General features: G+C 25.6%; 1 protein-coding gene across 2 annotated transcripts; it reads left to right on the top strand.

The window, feature by feature from the left end:
* Positions 1–13,076: 13,076 nt before the first annotated feature.
* Positions 13,077–15,215, top strand: LOC114127228 (MIP18 family protein galla-2). 2 transcript variants are annotated; one of them, XM_027991416.2, is made up of 4 exons: positions 13,077–13,172; positions 13,309–13,462; positions 13,546–13,625; positions 14,822–15,215. In XM_027991416.2, the coding sequence occupies exons 2-4, from the start codon at positions 13,348–13,350 to the stop codon at positions 15,086–15,088; spliced, it is 462 nt and encodes a 153-aa protein (XP_027847217.1). In that variant the 5' UTR covers positions 13,077–13,172; positions 13,309–13,347; the 3' UTR covers positions 15,089–15,215. The 2 variants fall into 2 exon arrangements, with proteins under 2 accessions (XP_027847217.1, XP_027847216.1); XM_027991415.2 differs by having other exon boundaries at positions 13,105–13,462.
* The last annotated feature ends 513 nt before the right edge of the window (positions 15,216–15,728 follow it).

A 15,728-nucleotide genomic window follows, 5' to 3' on the forward strand; every position in this document is an offset into this window, starting at 1 on the left:
AAATGTTTTATATCTATGACTTCAAAACTATCAAAAATTGAAACGGAAATATTTAAGAAACAATACTTTACATACCTACCTATGTAAATTAGTTTTGGAACTAATGAGATATATAGAAAAATATTTGAGAATTATAAAAAAAAATTTTCTTTAAACTTTAATTTTAAATAATTATAAACTTACTATAAATTATTGGAAATAAGGGAGCCAGAAAAAAATTGGGTAAAAAATAATGAGACTGATTTTTTAGGCGTTTGTATTGTTGCAGAGAATAGTTGTAATTTGCATATTATATTAAAATAGGTACATTATTTCCTTGGAGATGCCATTGATAACGATTAGAAAGAGTTAGTGTTACAAAAATAATAAAACCATGTGAAACTCCTTTATCTTCATAAAATGTGTCAGATTGATGTTTGAACTTGAAAAATGCGTTGACCCCGGAAGTTTGTGATCACTGATAAATATTTTGCATATTTTCTTTAGAAATTACTTTAATAAATTAATCTATTATTCTGGGTTCCTGCATAATATGCCATGTCGTATACTCATATACTTCTGTAATGTTAAATCTTGTCATTCTTAATTTCTTAAGATTTGATTATTATACAGAAGTATATAAATTAAATTTTTAAAGTTAACAAGTTAATAGTTCTTTTATTGTTCCTTCAGAAACAAATTTATATGGGAGTGAAGTGATTAAGTGTCCAAGAAACTATGTTAGACGTCAATAGATTATTTTCTCAAAACATTTACATACTTATTGAAGAGTATTAAGGAGACAAATAGGTCAGCAACTTTCAGCTTGGAATTCGTTTCGGTTAGGCTTGGTAATGGAAACAGCTTGGCCCATGTCCAGGTACTATAGGAAATATGTTGGTTTTCCCAATAGTGTTGAATATGGCTAAAAGGTAGTTTTAGATGTTTTTTTGGGAGGTTTTAATGAAATAATAAGGAATCCGGTCAGGTCCAGGGCTTTTACTTTTACTGTAATTTTGGAAATTATGGGTATTATAAAAAGATACATCTAAAATTGTTAGCTGTTATTTGTTAAGGAGGACGCAACACCCATATGTGTTGTCTCCGTCTTACAAGTACATAGTAACATAACAAATTTACGCTCAGCAGAATCACGTTTAGCTCCGTTAGTTTAAAAATTAGAGTGAATCGACCTATCATGAAATTTGAATACTTGTTGGTAAGAACATTATCTGTGTGTGTATGTTGGTTTTTTAAGATTATTCAGTTTTTAAGTGTGAGTTATGAGCATTTTTAATTTAGAGTATATTATATACTCATAACTTGCTAAAAAACTTAACTATCGTAAAAAAACAACATAAGAACACAGATAATGTTCTTACCATCAAGTTTCGTAATAGGTCGATCCACTCTAATTTTTAAACTAACGGAGCCAAACGTGATCTGTTGAGCGTAAATGTGTTATGTTACAACGCGTTTGCTAGACAGAGACAACACGCCAAGTCGCCAACACATGTGAGTGTTGCATCCTCTTAATATAAAATATTATAGGTACCTACCTACATCAAAATGATACTAATTGCAGAGTGCATTCCATAAATTTAATAGATTTCCAAGCAAACATTTCTGTATATTTTTAGTTTTATTAAATTCCATGTATTTTTGTACTTACAACAATTGTAAGTTTTAAAAAACCATACGAAATCACATCATAAGATTTTAGTAAATTATATATATTTGGTATATATATCTTCATAAACCAAAGTATAAAAATGTAATTTAAAATAATTTACCAGTTTTTAATTATTTATTTAACATTTTAAAATAATTTAGGGTTTATATTTATTGAATTGTGCAATTTTCGAAAAAATTACAACAAAAAAAAAAAAACAAAAAACAATAAACAATGATACTTGTTATTATGAAAACGTAATTATTTTAACTTATTTACAAGAAAACGATAAACAACGGTTTAAATATAAAATCGTTAATCCAAATTAATTGTAATTATCTTCCAAGAATAATTCAATTATTGTTGATATTTATTTAAAATTTAAAAAATAGATAACATGGAAAATCAACGACTATAGATTGTGTTAATATTTTATAGTACTGATTAAATAAATAGGCATAAAAAGTTTACATAATTATACATATGAATGGACGCTCTATTTATCTGATTTTGGAGTAGGCCATTATAGTCTAGACTATAGACTGAAGCAACCTATGCTGATTATCTATATACAATATATATAATATATATATATATACAGATACAATATGTACAATGTTCATAGTGTTCATACTATATATACATAGAGTACTAAATAGGTGTAAAGGTTTAATGGCAAGAAAATATGAAGTGTGCTTTTTACATTTTTACTAGGTATTTTTTACGTTTATAATACTAGGGAATAGGCCATAGGGCACTTGATTTTTATAAGACTATATGAGCGTATAGTATACAGAATTATAGAATATACTTACAAAAATATATTATATGTTTACTATTTTATTTCTTCTTAAAAAATATATGGGTATAGTGAATCCTAGTCTTAAGTAGTCTGCATGGTCGTATTGTACATTATTCATAATAATAATGAGTAATTAGTAATGACTAATGAATGATGATTTATATTTGTTTAACTGTCTAAACCATTAAAAAAATCAAAATTCGATCAATATTTTGTAAAAAGAAAAAAATGACAAAATGTAAACAAAAAGTATATAATATTATAATTTATTAGGTAAAAAAAAATTTCTATACACACATAAAAATCTAATTATTAATTATTGTAAACATACAGCATAGACTCACAAATAAAAGAACTCAGCAGTTAGTCATAATTATTATCTAAAAACCAGTGTTTGGAAAGAATGAGTTCTTATTTCTTAACGAATAACGATTCCTTTTTAAAGAACATCACATTAAACTAATTCTTTTATTACAAAAAAAAGAACGAAGAACGAACCTATGAAATCCTTTTTTTAATAAGTGATCATTATTTATTTTAAACATTATTATTTAATATTTACTACAGATTCTAGGTTTGTTCTGTTTTTATAGTCGTGATATTAATTTTATAGAAATAATTGTTATTGTTGTGTCGATAGAAATAGCATGAATACATACAATACATACACATACATAATACATTGAACAGTAAAATTATTTATGAAGCCGGTTCAACTGAGAATTAAGAAGTAGATACCTATACTACCATACTACCCTGTTGCTTAAATTTATACAATTGACGTATTATTATACAATATTATTTTATACCAGGGGCATACGCAGAATTCGTTTATTGGGGGGGGGGTTATATACCATTTATATATATGTATAAAATGTTATTTATGTAATATTTCATAAAAGAAATCATTATAAATGTTTCACTTATGGGGGGTTAAACATTTTTTCTATAAATATTGATAAAAAAATATTAGTTGGGTCAAAAAGCTTAAAAAAATTGAATACAAGATATATATATATGTTAACATTATAATATCTATCTAAAAATATTAAGGATATATATGCACGATTTTTATTTAGAATCATTTGAAGTTAAAATATTGAGAACATTTAGTATTTAAAACAAAGAATAATGATTTTAGTCAGGTAATATGTCGTTGTAATTTAATAGTATTTTCAGTAGGCACTTGAAATTTTTTACGTGTATTTTTGTGTTTTATACACACAATAGCATTTTCAAGTGCAAGGTTTTTGACTAAAAATTATTAAATCTACTATCGTGTTACTAATAGTGAAATAAATTACTTTAATAGGTAGTCATATAAATATATCATAACTCACAATAAGATATAATTAGTAATATAGACTATCAGACAGTCTTCACTCAGAATCATTTATCGTACCGTAATGATTTATCAATTTATCATCGTTTAGGTAATTCAAATTTATTATAAATACTTTAGTGAATTACTCCTTATGAGTTATGACAAGGTTTACTTGACACTTAATGTATAGAAAAACGGTTACCTATTTTGGCCCCTTTTTTGTTATTATTTTCTAAGTACCTATATATTAATATATGTTTGTACCTACTAACTACTTAATCGTTTTGTTACTATTTGTCTTGATATGGTTTTTTAGATTCTGAACGAAGTGAAGAATGTATTTTTTATTGAATTCTAATCAATTTATGTTTGTTTCCTTTTTATTGAAAGTATTATTTTTTATAGTTTCAGTGGCACTGATGCTAACAATTACTAATTTGCATCTATATTATTGTTATTGAGAAATTTATAGTAATATGATATACTGCTGTGATCCATACTGGATGATTTTTATTCGGTATTTATGTTATTTATATTCTATTGCACAGAGTATTAGATTATTTTTGTGAATAATTTTTGTTTTAACATCTTAGATAACTGTTTTAATAAATACCAAGTGTTTTTCTAAAGTTATACATTTACAATAAATACAAATAACCATGAATAAACAATTACTAAGTCAATATAGGGGATAACTCAGTAATAAAAATTGATTGGTAAGGAATGTTAGAATTATATTTGTTGTATGTTTAAGTGTCGAGTATCCGCATATGACTAATGATTGTTGTATTGTAAATTGTAATATTCCCGACCTTGGTGAGTTCTAAATTTTTATTGTTAAGTCTATTGTTGAATCCGTTGATCTCTATAATGGTTTTGAGAATGTTGGCCGGTATAATCTATATCATATTTTGCCCGTGTGGTTTGGTTTTATATGAAAAATGTTCATAATTTGATCAATATGACAGGCTGTTTTTTTTGTGATTGTTAGCAAACCGTTTTGAGTTAATAGTGCTTATAAATACCTATGTGTTTTGTGTATACTTCTCTTATAATGGGAAGTGATGCAGTACAAGTTTCTTTTATATGAATAATATTTTTTGGGGATTTTGTTGTTTTTGTTACATTGTGTCACTTTACTGGAATTCAAAATTAATTTTGTATTTTAATATTTATTGACATTATATAACACGGTGAATGCTCTTTATTGCCTTCCACGTGGACAATACCCGTGACATTTGTGTCATTGTATTATATATGCCCATTTGGCATGTATAGAGTGATTCACTAATCACTAAGCATGCTCACCCCAATTTTTTTTTAACAATGTATTTAATTAAATTATGATTTTTGAATTTATGGATATACTTAAAGACCATAATATTTTCAAATTCTTGAAATTGTTTGTATTACTTAAGGTGTGTTCTGTGACAATGCAAACTTGTTTTTTTAAATATTTTGATATACCTACCTAATTAATTCAAAAACCAAACTAGTCGTTTTTCAGTAATTTAAATATTTTTAATGAAAATTATAATAGTCCTAAAAAAATGGTTTCACAAAAACATAAAGATATGTAATGTTGAATCTAGTATTGTTATAATATTTCGGCTTTTTAATAAAAATTATAGAAATATTAGTAAAAATATCTTTTAAGCCCATTATCACGAACCTTTTACTTATCACACAAAGTTAAATAACTCAAAAATAAAATTAAAATATGATATAAGAAAAAATAGTAGCGGCATTTAATATCGGTTAATTCTGTCAATTTTTAATAAATATAAGTTATACCTATGCATTTATATTTTAATATACTTTATAAAGATGTGTTTAGTGAGTTACACATTTGTTAACATTTTTTCATTGTCATTTGAAACATAAAAAATATACCTACTTATTACTCAGAGTTTATTATACGACTGCTGTATATTATATTAACCACCAAATGTATAATATTCTATACCTGTCACTGACTACACTATTGGAATATATTATGATTACAAGTTGCAACTATTTGTGTAACGTTATTTGTTACAATATTTATTATATATACCTATTGGTTATCATATATCTTTTTTAGGATTTATTAAAACACCTTTTAAACAAACGAAACATAGAAAATAAAACGTAACATAATGTAAAAATGTTTGTGGCTGTACATTATCTGATTTTGAAAACCGATGGACAAATTAGTTTGCTTTCTGTCATCAAAATTTGGAAAGTGTATAATGTGTATACTATACCTATATCTATTATAGCATACAGATAATCACGCATTCCGTGTCGACGAACTATCAATGGGTGTTACGGTTTAATGGTTATGCACTTATGCGGGAATTTCGTAACTCGACAATATACCATTATTTAGGTTTAATTTACAAATTAAATTTTCGATTACCTGCTGTGGTGAAAAGTGTACTTAATAAACAGTGGTGTTGCCAGGAATTTTAGGTTAGGACAAGGACTTCTCATTGATATATGTCAAAATGTCAGATAGCCGATAAGTAGGTTATACTATAACTGTTATAGTATTATTATACCAAATAAAAAAGGGTTGTTTAAGAAAAAATTAAAAATAATAAGTTTCCCTATCTTTAAGTATGTAATTATGTAGTTAAAAAAAACTTCAAAACGATTAATGATAGTAAAAATAAAATTATAATGTAGTTGTATAAATGTATAATATATACAAAAATATAAGATATAATTTTAATACTTACCTACTTAAAAATAAAAATAGCTAAGATACAATATGCGATATGTTTAGTTATAACTGTTATAAGTTACAACTAATAATTGCACATAGCATATTTGCACTAATCTAAATCAATTTCTCTATTTACTGTGAAACGAATTTTAAAACAAGTTCCAACGAATTAAGATCCAAGATTTTATTTAGTACTAATAGATAACTAGTAGATACCTACTTATGTTATGAATTTATTTATACTTGATAGGTTAATTGCGATATAGCGAATTATTAATAGTTGTGCCAATTTATTGCTATAATATGACTAATATGAGATGATGTTTAAATATTTCGTTAGCCATGATTTTCTTAATTTACTAACGGAATTGGATGATTTGGAATGTTTATATATTATAATTAAAATTTATATACCTAAGTAATCATACGTGAGATACCAAATCGTGGTTGTACATTTCAAAAAATGTTTTATCTATAATATACCTATTAAAATAATATTTTTGTTAATCAAATGTTAATTTTATTTTTTTTTAAACTGTTATAAAATAAAATATCAAAACAATTGTGCGATACTGATATAAATATACAGTATATAACCAATATGTTTAGATAACTAAATGGCAAGAATTTGATTTATACTCTATATACTCAGATGATGCTATACAGATATTTTTTAGAAATGTAGGTTAGGTATTTGTCGGCGAACAAGCGACACCGCCCATCATCACGTCTGCTAAACAACTACATACATACCATTATTGTATGTCTGCTGCAGGCAATCTGTCATTTGCAGCTTTGTAGTGAATCTGCGCTCCTATTCAATACACACAATTTTCAAGTCGGCAGTTGGTCGTCGAGAGAAACGCGTCATTTTGCCAATGCTCAGGTGCTTGTAAAACGGAAACGTCGGAAACAAGTGAAACAACACAGTAATCATCACGTCCACTCAACTTGAATAGACTATATTATTGAGTGTCTATACTACCTATATAAATTAAATTTAAAATAATTGAGTTAATATTTATCAATGTATATAATAAAGTATAAAAAATGGTGCAGCGTTGAGCTTATTTTATTAAAGTTTAGTTTTAAAAAAACATGGTTATTTAATAGGTCTAATTGTGACTTTTGGGAAGGAACAAATGTCCTTTTTCTAATACAATAGGTACACATCATGCATCGTCCGCATTGAATACTGATAAATTATAACATTAGGTGTTAGGTACAATGTATATTACTTAGATTTGTTGGCGCTAATCATTTACAAATGTTGAAACGGAGCATTCTCACGCATCACGCTATTTTTATTTATTTATTTTTTATATAGCATATGTGCTAAACCGATAACATATATATTATAACACCGTACTACTGCAATTTTATTTATTTAATGATGAACGGCGATAGGCCACTTTTAGAAAGCCTAATGAAATAGGAGTATCTAATGAAAAGTGGTTTATCGAGCCAATTCATTACAACAATAATGAATAAATCGTCAGTAGAGCAAGGCTATGAAGGAATATGCTACATTGTCGCATAAACGCTTTAGTTTTAGGTAAATAGAATCTTATAATATATAACCAACTGGTTTGACAGTATGTTTATAAATGGTATTTACTTTATACAGATATAACATGTTTTAAGGCATTAAAAAGGTGTTAAATTGAGTTTCATACTGTCGTAGTGTCGTCTACGAATAATAAATTAGAAATTTAACAATATCCCACCAAAAATGATATGAGAAAATGCTGTAAATTTTGCAAATGAAAAATAAAAAATAATTTTTTTGTGTTCCCTTGATTTTATTAAATATAATCATTACTATTTATAACAATTTATTTTATAAATTATTATGATACCTATTATACAATATTGGTTTAAAATAAAAAATATAGGTATAGTCAAGTTTTCACTACACTGTGTGTCCGTGCATGACGGCCATTGGGTAGTTAAATCTGTATACCTATTTTCTAGCTGTTCCTTACTTTAGTTAACTTCTTATAACACCCACAAAAACCATAGATATATTATAATCTTTTAAGTTTAAACTCTATATGATAAAAACACGGACTATATGAAAATATAGCTTATTATAACTTATAAGTGTCATATATATTGTCTCTGGTGATTGATATGAATACAGGTATACTTGTATACAATTATACTTTGTGTTTATTTCTTAGATCATAGGTATACAATGTATACTATGTGTACTAATGTATGTATACTATACATATATGGTCATATATCTTGTATAGGTGTATAGGTGTATAATTCCTTATCGGTAGGAGACATAAATACCAAAATTATATAAAATAAAAATAACAGTATTATACAAGAGTGTCAAAATCCTATAGATACCTGTGTGTCACGGCTAATAGAAATATCCCTTCACCATGCCAGTATGGCTGTATACTTAATTCCAGATGGCAATTAAATAAAAATTAAATTTAGAACTCTATATCAAAACATATTCATTTATGTACTCTCCTTCTAACAGTTCTAACACAAAATTAAGGATATCTCACTAAGACGTAATTGTACAATAGAAAAAATATCAAGCTTCAGGATGATGATATAATAAATCGATTACAATATGTGAAAAAAAGTTGAATTTAAAAAATAGACTAATTTATTAAAACTATAATAATAACTATAAGACATAAGTACCTATCTACAATATTTATAATCATTTATTTTTATGTGTATTGTATTTTATTGATTATTGACAATTTTAAATATGTTACAATGCTTATGTATAAAATATTTAAGTTGGTGCAAACTATACCTATTTATTTTTTATGTCTTTTGCGCTTGTGTCATATGTTGGGTATAAGTGTACAACAGCAGATACCCATAAAATATTAGTTTGGCGTTTATGTTCTACATATTTTGGTGCAAATTATTAGTAATTTTTGCAAAATGAAAAATCGTTTGATTTTTTAACGTATATACGTCTTATAATATTCATGCCGTATATGATAAATAGATAATACTTGAGATTTTTTTTTTAATTTTTTATACACCTTGATAATACGTGATAATAGTGATTGGCGATAGTCATAATATTATGTAATGGATAGTTCAATAGTTCGATATAACGATAGAGTCATGAAATATAATATGTAAATGCGTATTGCAGGTTTGGAGACAACATAAAAAACTTTAATCTTTACGATTGACTTCTATATTGCGCATGTCTGCACTTCTCAAAAAAATATGGTGTATTTATATGATTATATCCAATATTTAATGTAATATTTTTCCCGAGTTTTTATTTAGTTAATAGTTATTACTTATATTCCTATTTGTGAAAATGACATATATTAACTTTGGTGGTCAAACTTATATCAACAAAATTACACAATGTTATTTTCAATAAAAAAAATCAGTTAGTCATTAAAAATATTCAATTTTAATATATAATCAACTACTATTGACAATAATTACTTACGCATGTCCAATGTGGGGAAAATGTTCGGCTACATATTTTTAAAAAAATTCAAATATTTAAAAATAAAGTTTTAAAGAATTTATTCAAATGCTCCGTGCTTCATACGTATGTGTAATGAAAATATACTTATAAAGACTTCCAAATCAATAAAATTGAAGACCACATTAACTCGCCCTATTAAAATTTTTTTATAATTTAATACTCATTTTAACAGGCTCTACATTATAACCAATACAACCTTCATGTTCATTCGCCACTCCGACCTTTAAAACGCGGCTACCCACACGACCTCATTATTTAAATTCTATCTATAATACGTCTAATAATTGTTTGTGTATTTTTATTGTTGGTTCTATAATTTGTATACTTAATATTAGTTAAATATTTAGGTAAATCGCCAGTATTCACACCTGTTACAGTATATTTATATTTATAATTAGGGTTAGGATTTATATGCAACAGAAAATTTTTTATGTGACTACTGGGCATTGATTTTGTCAGTTATGTCCACGAATCATCCTATATGATGATATAAATGATGGTGTTTTTATTTTGCATATTTTGGACAGAATTCACATTATTGCATATTTTAAATATAAAAACGAGAAAAATACATGTTTTATGATATAATATATTAATTAAGTTACGAAACGTTTTTACGTCATGTGATGCCGAAAGGAGTTCTTGTAAATATGAAAATATATTAAAGTCTATAATAGAAGATCATTCAGGTATGAAAATTTAAAACTCCATATAATTGTTTCTTATTGTAATTGTATTTTCGTAAATAGCGTTAATAGTTGAGAATAATATTTTATTAATTTTAAAACGTATTATTTGATTTATTTATTTTGATTATATAAATATATTTTTTTGCGTATACTGTATACAAGATGATTTTTTCATCATAAACCAGTTAATACACGGTAAGTATTAGGAACTTAAAAATATTTTTTTTTTAACTTTCTTAGTTTTACTGTTTCACCCCTTTATTAGATAAAACTAAAAACACTATCAACTTTTGATTTTCAAATAGTAATACCTATTTTGGATAACGAAAATTTATAAACATAGTAAAAAAAATAATTTTAACGTTTACAGTATTTTATTTGAGTAATCCGTTTGTGACTTATGAACTTTTAGATATTCATTCAATTTACTGCTACTACGTCTGGACAATTTATATTTATTCCTATCCTATAGTGCATGTATATTATTTTATATATTTTATATAATTATATATATTATATTATATATAATAGAGATTATAGACTTAGTGTTCGGGGATTATAGTGTTCATAGGATAGGAAGGTCCGATTGGTATGAATAGTATGACCATTATAATTTATAACCATTATAATACTTATTAGTTATTAGTTCCTGTCGGTTATGGTCATTATGGATATTGTTAATCGACATAAAATTTTGTTTTGACTTCTGGTTTTTACTTTTGGGTTTGGTAAATTTATACATAGTATGTTGGAGTTAAAAAACACTTTTTTTAATGTTTATTTTATTCAGCTTAATAGTAGCCGAATCTGGGTCTTACACCCAGCCACCCAGGCATGTAACAAGATTTCATTTTTAAAAAAATTATTTATTTTAATATTTCTATAATATTTCTAATGTAAGATTATAAAACATTATTGTATAACGCCATAACATCTATCATAAAAGGTACTAAATTAAGTTATACTTTGACTTAATTATCATAAGGTCAGCTTAGATATTATATTAAATATAGCAATAGCTACAGTGGCATCATTTCAGTTTTCAATAGAAGGAGCAAAGGTTTTACTCGGCCCAAATAAATAAAAAAGAAACCACTCACAAGCAAATCTCTACTTACATTTTATAAAATTTCCATTCTTAACTCTTTTATTTTAGAATTTTTATATTCTTACAAATAAATATTATTTTGAATTATAATAATTTTTTAATTTTATATTGCTTACTTACTGGTTCAAATTTCGTCTTTTTAATGGGCACCTCAGAAATTGCTTTTGATTCTTGATTGATTTACACTTTACAGTATATATAGCAGTTATAGCACACTTCTACCCCTTTTGAGCAGGCCCTGCTTCCCTGCATGGTCCTGAATATAAATATATATTATATTCCAACTATGAATTTATTATTAATTTAAAATGTATCGTTGTAACAACAATATCTTAGTACACATAAGTTATTAGCTAGGTTATATTTTAAATTTTTAAATATAAGAGGGTTAGGTAGGTAAATTTTCTGAAAATATTTTGCCATGATTGCATGGGCGGTAGTAAACTCTCCCGATTTTATGGTAAACTATCCCGATTTTTAAAAATAGTAAACTCTCCCGAATGTAAACTCTCCCGGGTCAAAATTATGTTTACCTGAAGTAAATGTGTAAACTCTCCCGGGTCAACTTTATAGTTACCTGTAGGAAGTATGTAAGCTCTCCCGAGTTGTTTTAAATGTTATTGCTACACTACGAGTTGGAAATTTTTACGTATATTTTGTATTTGTAACTTATATTATTATTATTGAATATTTTTAAAAGAAACTTAAATGTATATTGGATTTTTTGAAATTTTATTTTTTATTGTATTTTGACTATAATATCATGTTCATAGCAGCTAAAGACATTAATTTATATTGTAATTATTATTATATATGATTGACTATTTTTAAACGCAACTTAAGTATATATTAAATTTATTTTATGATTTTTACTAGACCCGGGAGAGTTTACATATTTCCGTTAGGTAGTACAGAAATAAATCCGGGAGAGTTTACACGTTTTTGTCAGGTAGTACTGGAGTAGACCTGGGAGAGTGTACCATCGGGAGAGTTTACAATCGCCCGATTGCATTAGTATTTTGTATGCGTTGTATTAATTAAACATACACATATGCGATATGCACATGTATGAGTGCGTAATTTTACGAGTTATAAAATTTATAATGGGTCATGATTCGAAATAATGCATATGTTTTACAAAAAAACGCAAAAAACATGAATAATCCCTTTAATATTACGCGGGTTAAAGTAGCATCCTTAACATACGCAGCGCCATCTATGGCCGTTTAATCTTGCGACTCTTCATGATTCAATGGTATCACCACAGTATTATCAGTTATCACAAAACTTTATCAATACTCATGATAATAATTGTAAATACTAAACTACTAAAGAATATTATGTACTATAACAAAAATAAAGCTTACAATTACCAATTTACAAAAAAATAAGGTATTAAAAGTTACAGTATTTATATTGAACAATTTAAACAGTCAACTTTAAAGTTTAATATCAATAAATTACAACTACAAACATTATAACGTTTTCTAATCAATTAACACTTATTAAGTATTAATTACTGTTCTAGTATTAACTATATTGAGTTTGACACCTTATTGAAATTGAAATGGGTTTAGACAATGAAAACCCAACTTTATTTGACAAAAGCGAAGAGAGGAAAGTTAGTGAAAAAGAATTAGATGACAATGAAGCTGAAGAGTTTGATTCAAGGGAAATCTTTGGTAAATTAATTTTAGCAATTATGAATAATACATTTTCTTTATTACAAAAGGGACTATTATGGTTTTTTTTTTTTAAATATTAGATTTGATTAGAGGAATAACAGATCCAGAACATCCACTGTCACTTGAAGAATTAAGAGTTGTTGATCAAAGTTTAATTGAGGTAACTATTCTCTAAACTCTAAAGTATAAACAATAATAACCCATGTAAATGTAAGGAAATGGTCATATTGTTTCCCCCCCCATGTCAGCAGTTATAGAAAAAAAAAATAATAACCAACTATTAACTAAAACTTTCAAATGAATTCCATATTATGTTTATATTTACAAATTTTGATTATTAAGTAGGTAGTTATAATATTTTTTTTTGTTTTTAATTATTTTAAAACTGCAATTAACTCATTTAATCTTTATGTTTTTACATCTTATTACTGAGTTGTATTATATTAAAGTTACTGAACAATGATTTTAAACCAGTTAAAAACCAATAGGTATAATGTTTTAACTTTAATCACTAATATTTTGTTTTTAAGTATCTACTATAGTACTATAATTATGAATAATTTATGAAACATTAAAACAATAATTTTCATTGTAGTTATCTTTTTCAATTGTTTTCATTTAAAAACTTCTTAATACTTAATTGTTATTAGTGTTATAGACTCATTTGATTATCAACGTTAAGAACTAATAATTTTGAATTAGTATATTAAATAAAAAATGGTTTCAATGAAAATCTTGGATTTATAACCTAGAATTTATTGGTATTAGAAGACGTATTCAGTATTGATAAATCTTTATTCTAAAATGTTAATATTGATTGTTTATTAATAAATCATAGTACCATCAACTTACTATACATATTACTTACTTCATTTATGACCCATGATAGTTATATTTTATATTTAAATTATTCAATATAAAATTAGTTAATTTTAAATTTTAATCTTTTTATGTCAAAATATGGACTAAATAATATAATAATATAATCTATATACTCACTTTATAACATTGTGGTTCTTAAGTTAGAGTCCATATTTTTCTAGACAGACATTGTGTATGTATATTTTTTCTAAATTTTTGTTTTTTGTTTTTTTGTGTATTTAAATATTCTAAAAAAAAAAAAGTTGAACATTCAATAATTTTGTAAATTTTGCAGTGTCTATACACCAATGCATTACGTGTAACTGTAGTCTGTAACTTACAAAATATAGAGAATATTTGTCTTACAACTTGAATTTTTATATGTACAACAGAACTCTACTGGAAGTTTAATGTTTTATTATATTTTTAATAATTTTATGTTTAATGATGATTCTAAAATATCTTGTATTATTAAAATGTATTTTAATGTTATAGGTTGAAGATAGTATTAATACAGTAAAAGTATTATTTACACCAACTATTCCTCATTGCAGTATGGCTACATTAATTGGATTGTCTATTAAAGTTCGACTTTTATGGTGTCTTCCACCACGCTTTAAAATATCTGTTACCATAACACCAGGTACTCATGCATCCGAACACGCCATCAATAAGCAATTAGATGATAAAGAAAGAGTGGCAGCAGCGTTGGAGAATACACATTTATCAACAGTCTTAAATAAATGTATAGCTACTGCATAGATAATTACTATTTTAGTCTAAAATGTTTCTTTGACCTAAAAGATTAAACATGTATATGTACATAAATATAATCATGAATAAATCATATATATATTAATAATATATTATTCACAATATCAAACATTAACCACACTAATACATAATGCATTAATCATCCTTTTTTATGTTTTCAACCATTTTTAAATTATATCAGTCTGAATCTTAAGTCAATAGTATTGACTCAATACTGTTTGATCATTTGAACTCCGTCACTCCGATGATCTAAACGTTCCCTTCTTTAAATTTTTTTGCCACATTGAAAAATAATGTATTAAGTTATTTTAAGTATGATGTATGTTAATAAAACTATTAGGTACCAATTTTTTACACTTTTTAATTTTCCACTAACTAATTTTACTTTTTTGAGTTAAGTTTTTCTACTTTTCTCTTTTTTACATAATATTAAAATAATTTGTTAAACTTAGCGTTTTCAAAAATAATACTTGGCCAAGTAAAATAAAGTTAGTAGATGACCAGTATAAAATAAACTTATTGCTTAAAAACATGAAATGAAAATTTTATTGTGTGATGTAACTATGTGAGATTAACAATAAAGCTTAGTACCATATAATTATACAAACGACTTTCTCTAGAACTTTTA

This window comes from Aphis gossypii, chromosome 2 (genome assembly GCF_020184175.1).
Source record: "Aphis gossypii isolate Hap1 chromosome 2, ASM2018417v2, whole genome shotgun sequence".
Classification (NCBI taxonomy): domain Eukaryota; kingdom Metazoa; phylum Arthropoda; class Insecta; order Hemiptera; family Aphididae; genus Aphis; species Aphis gossypii.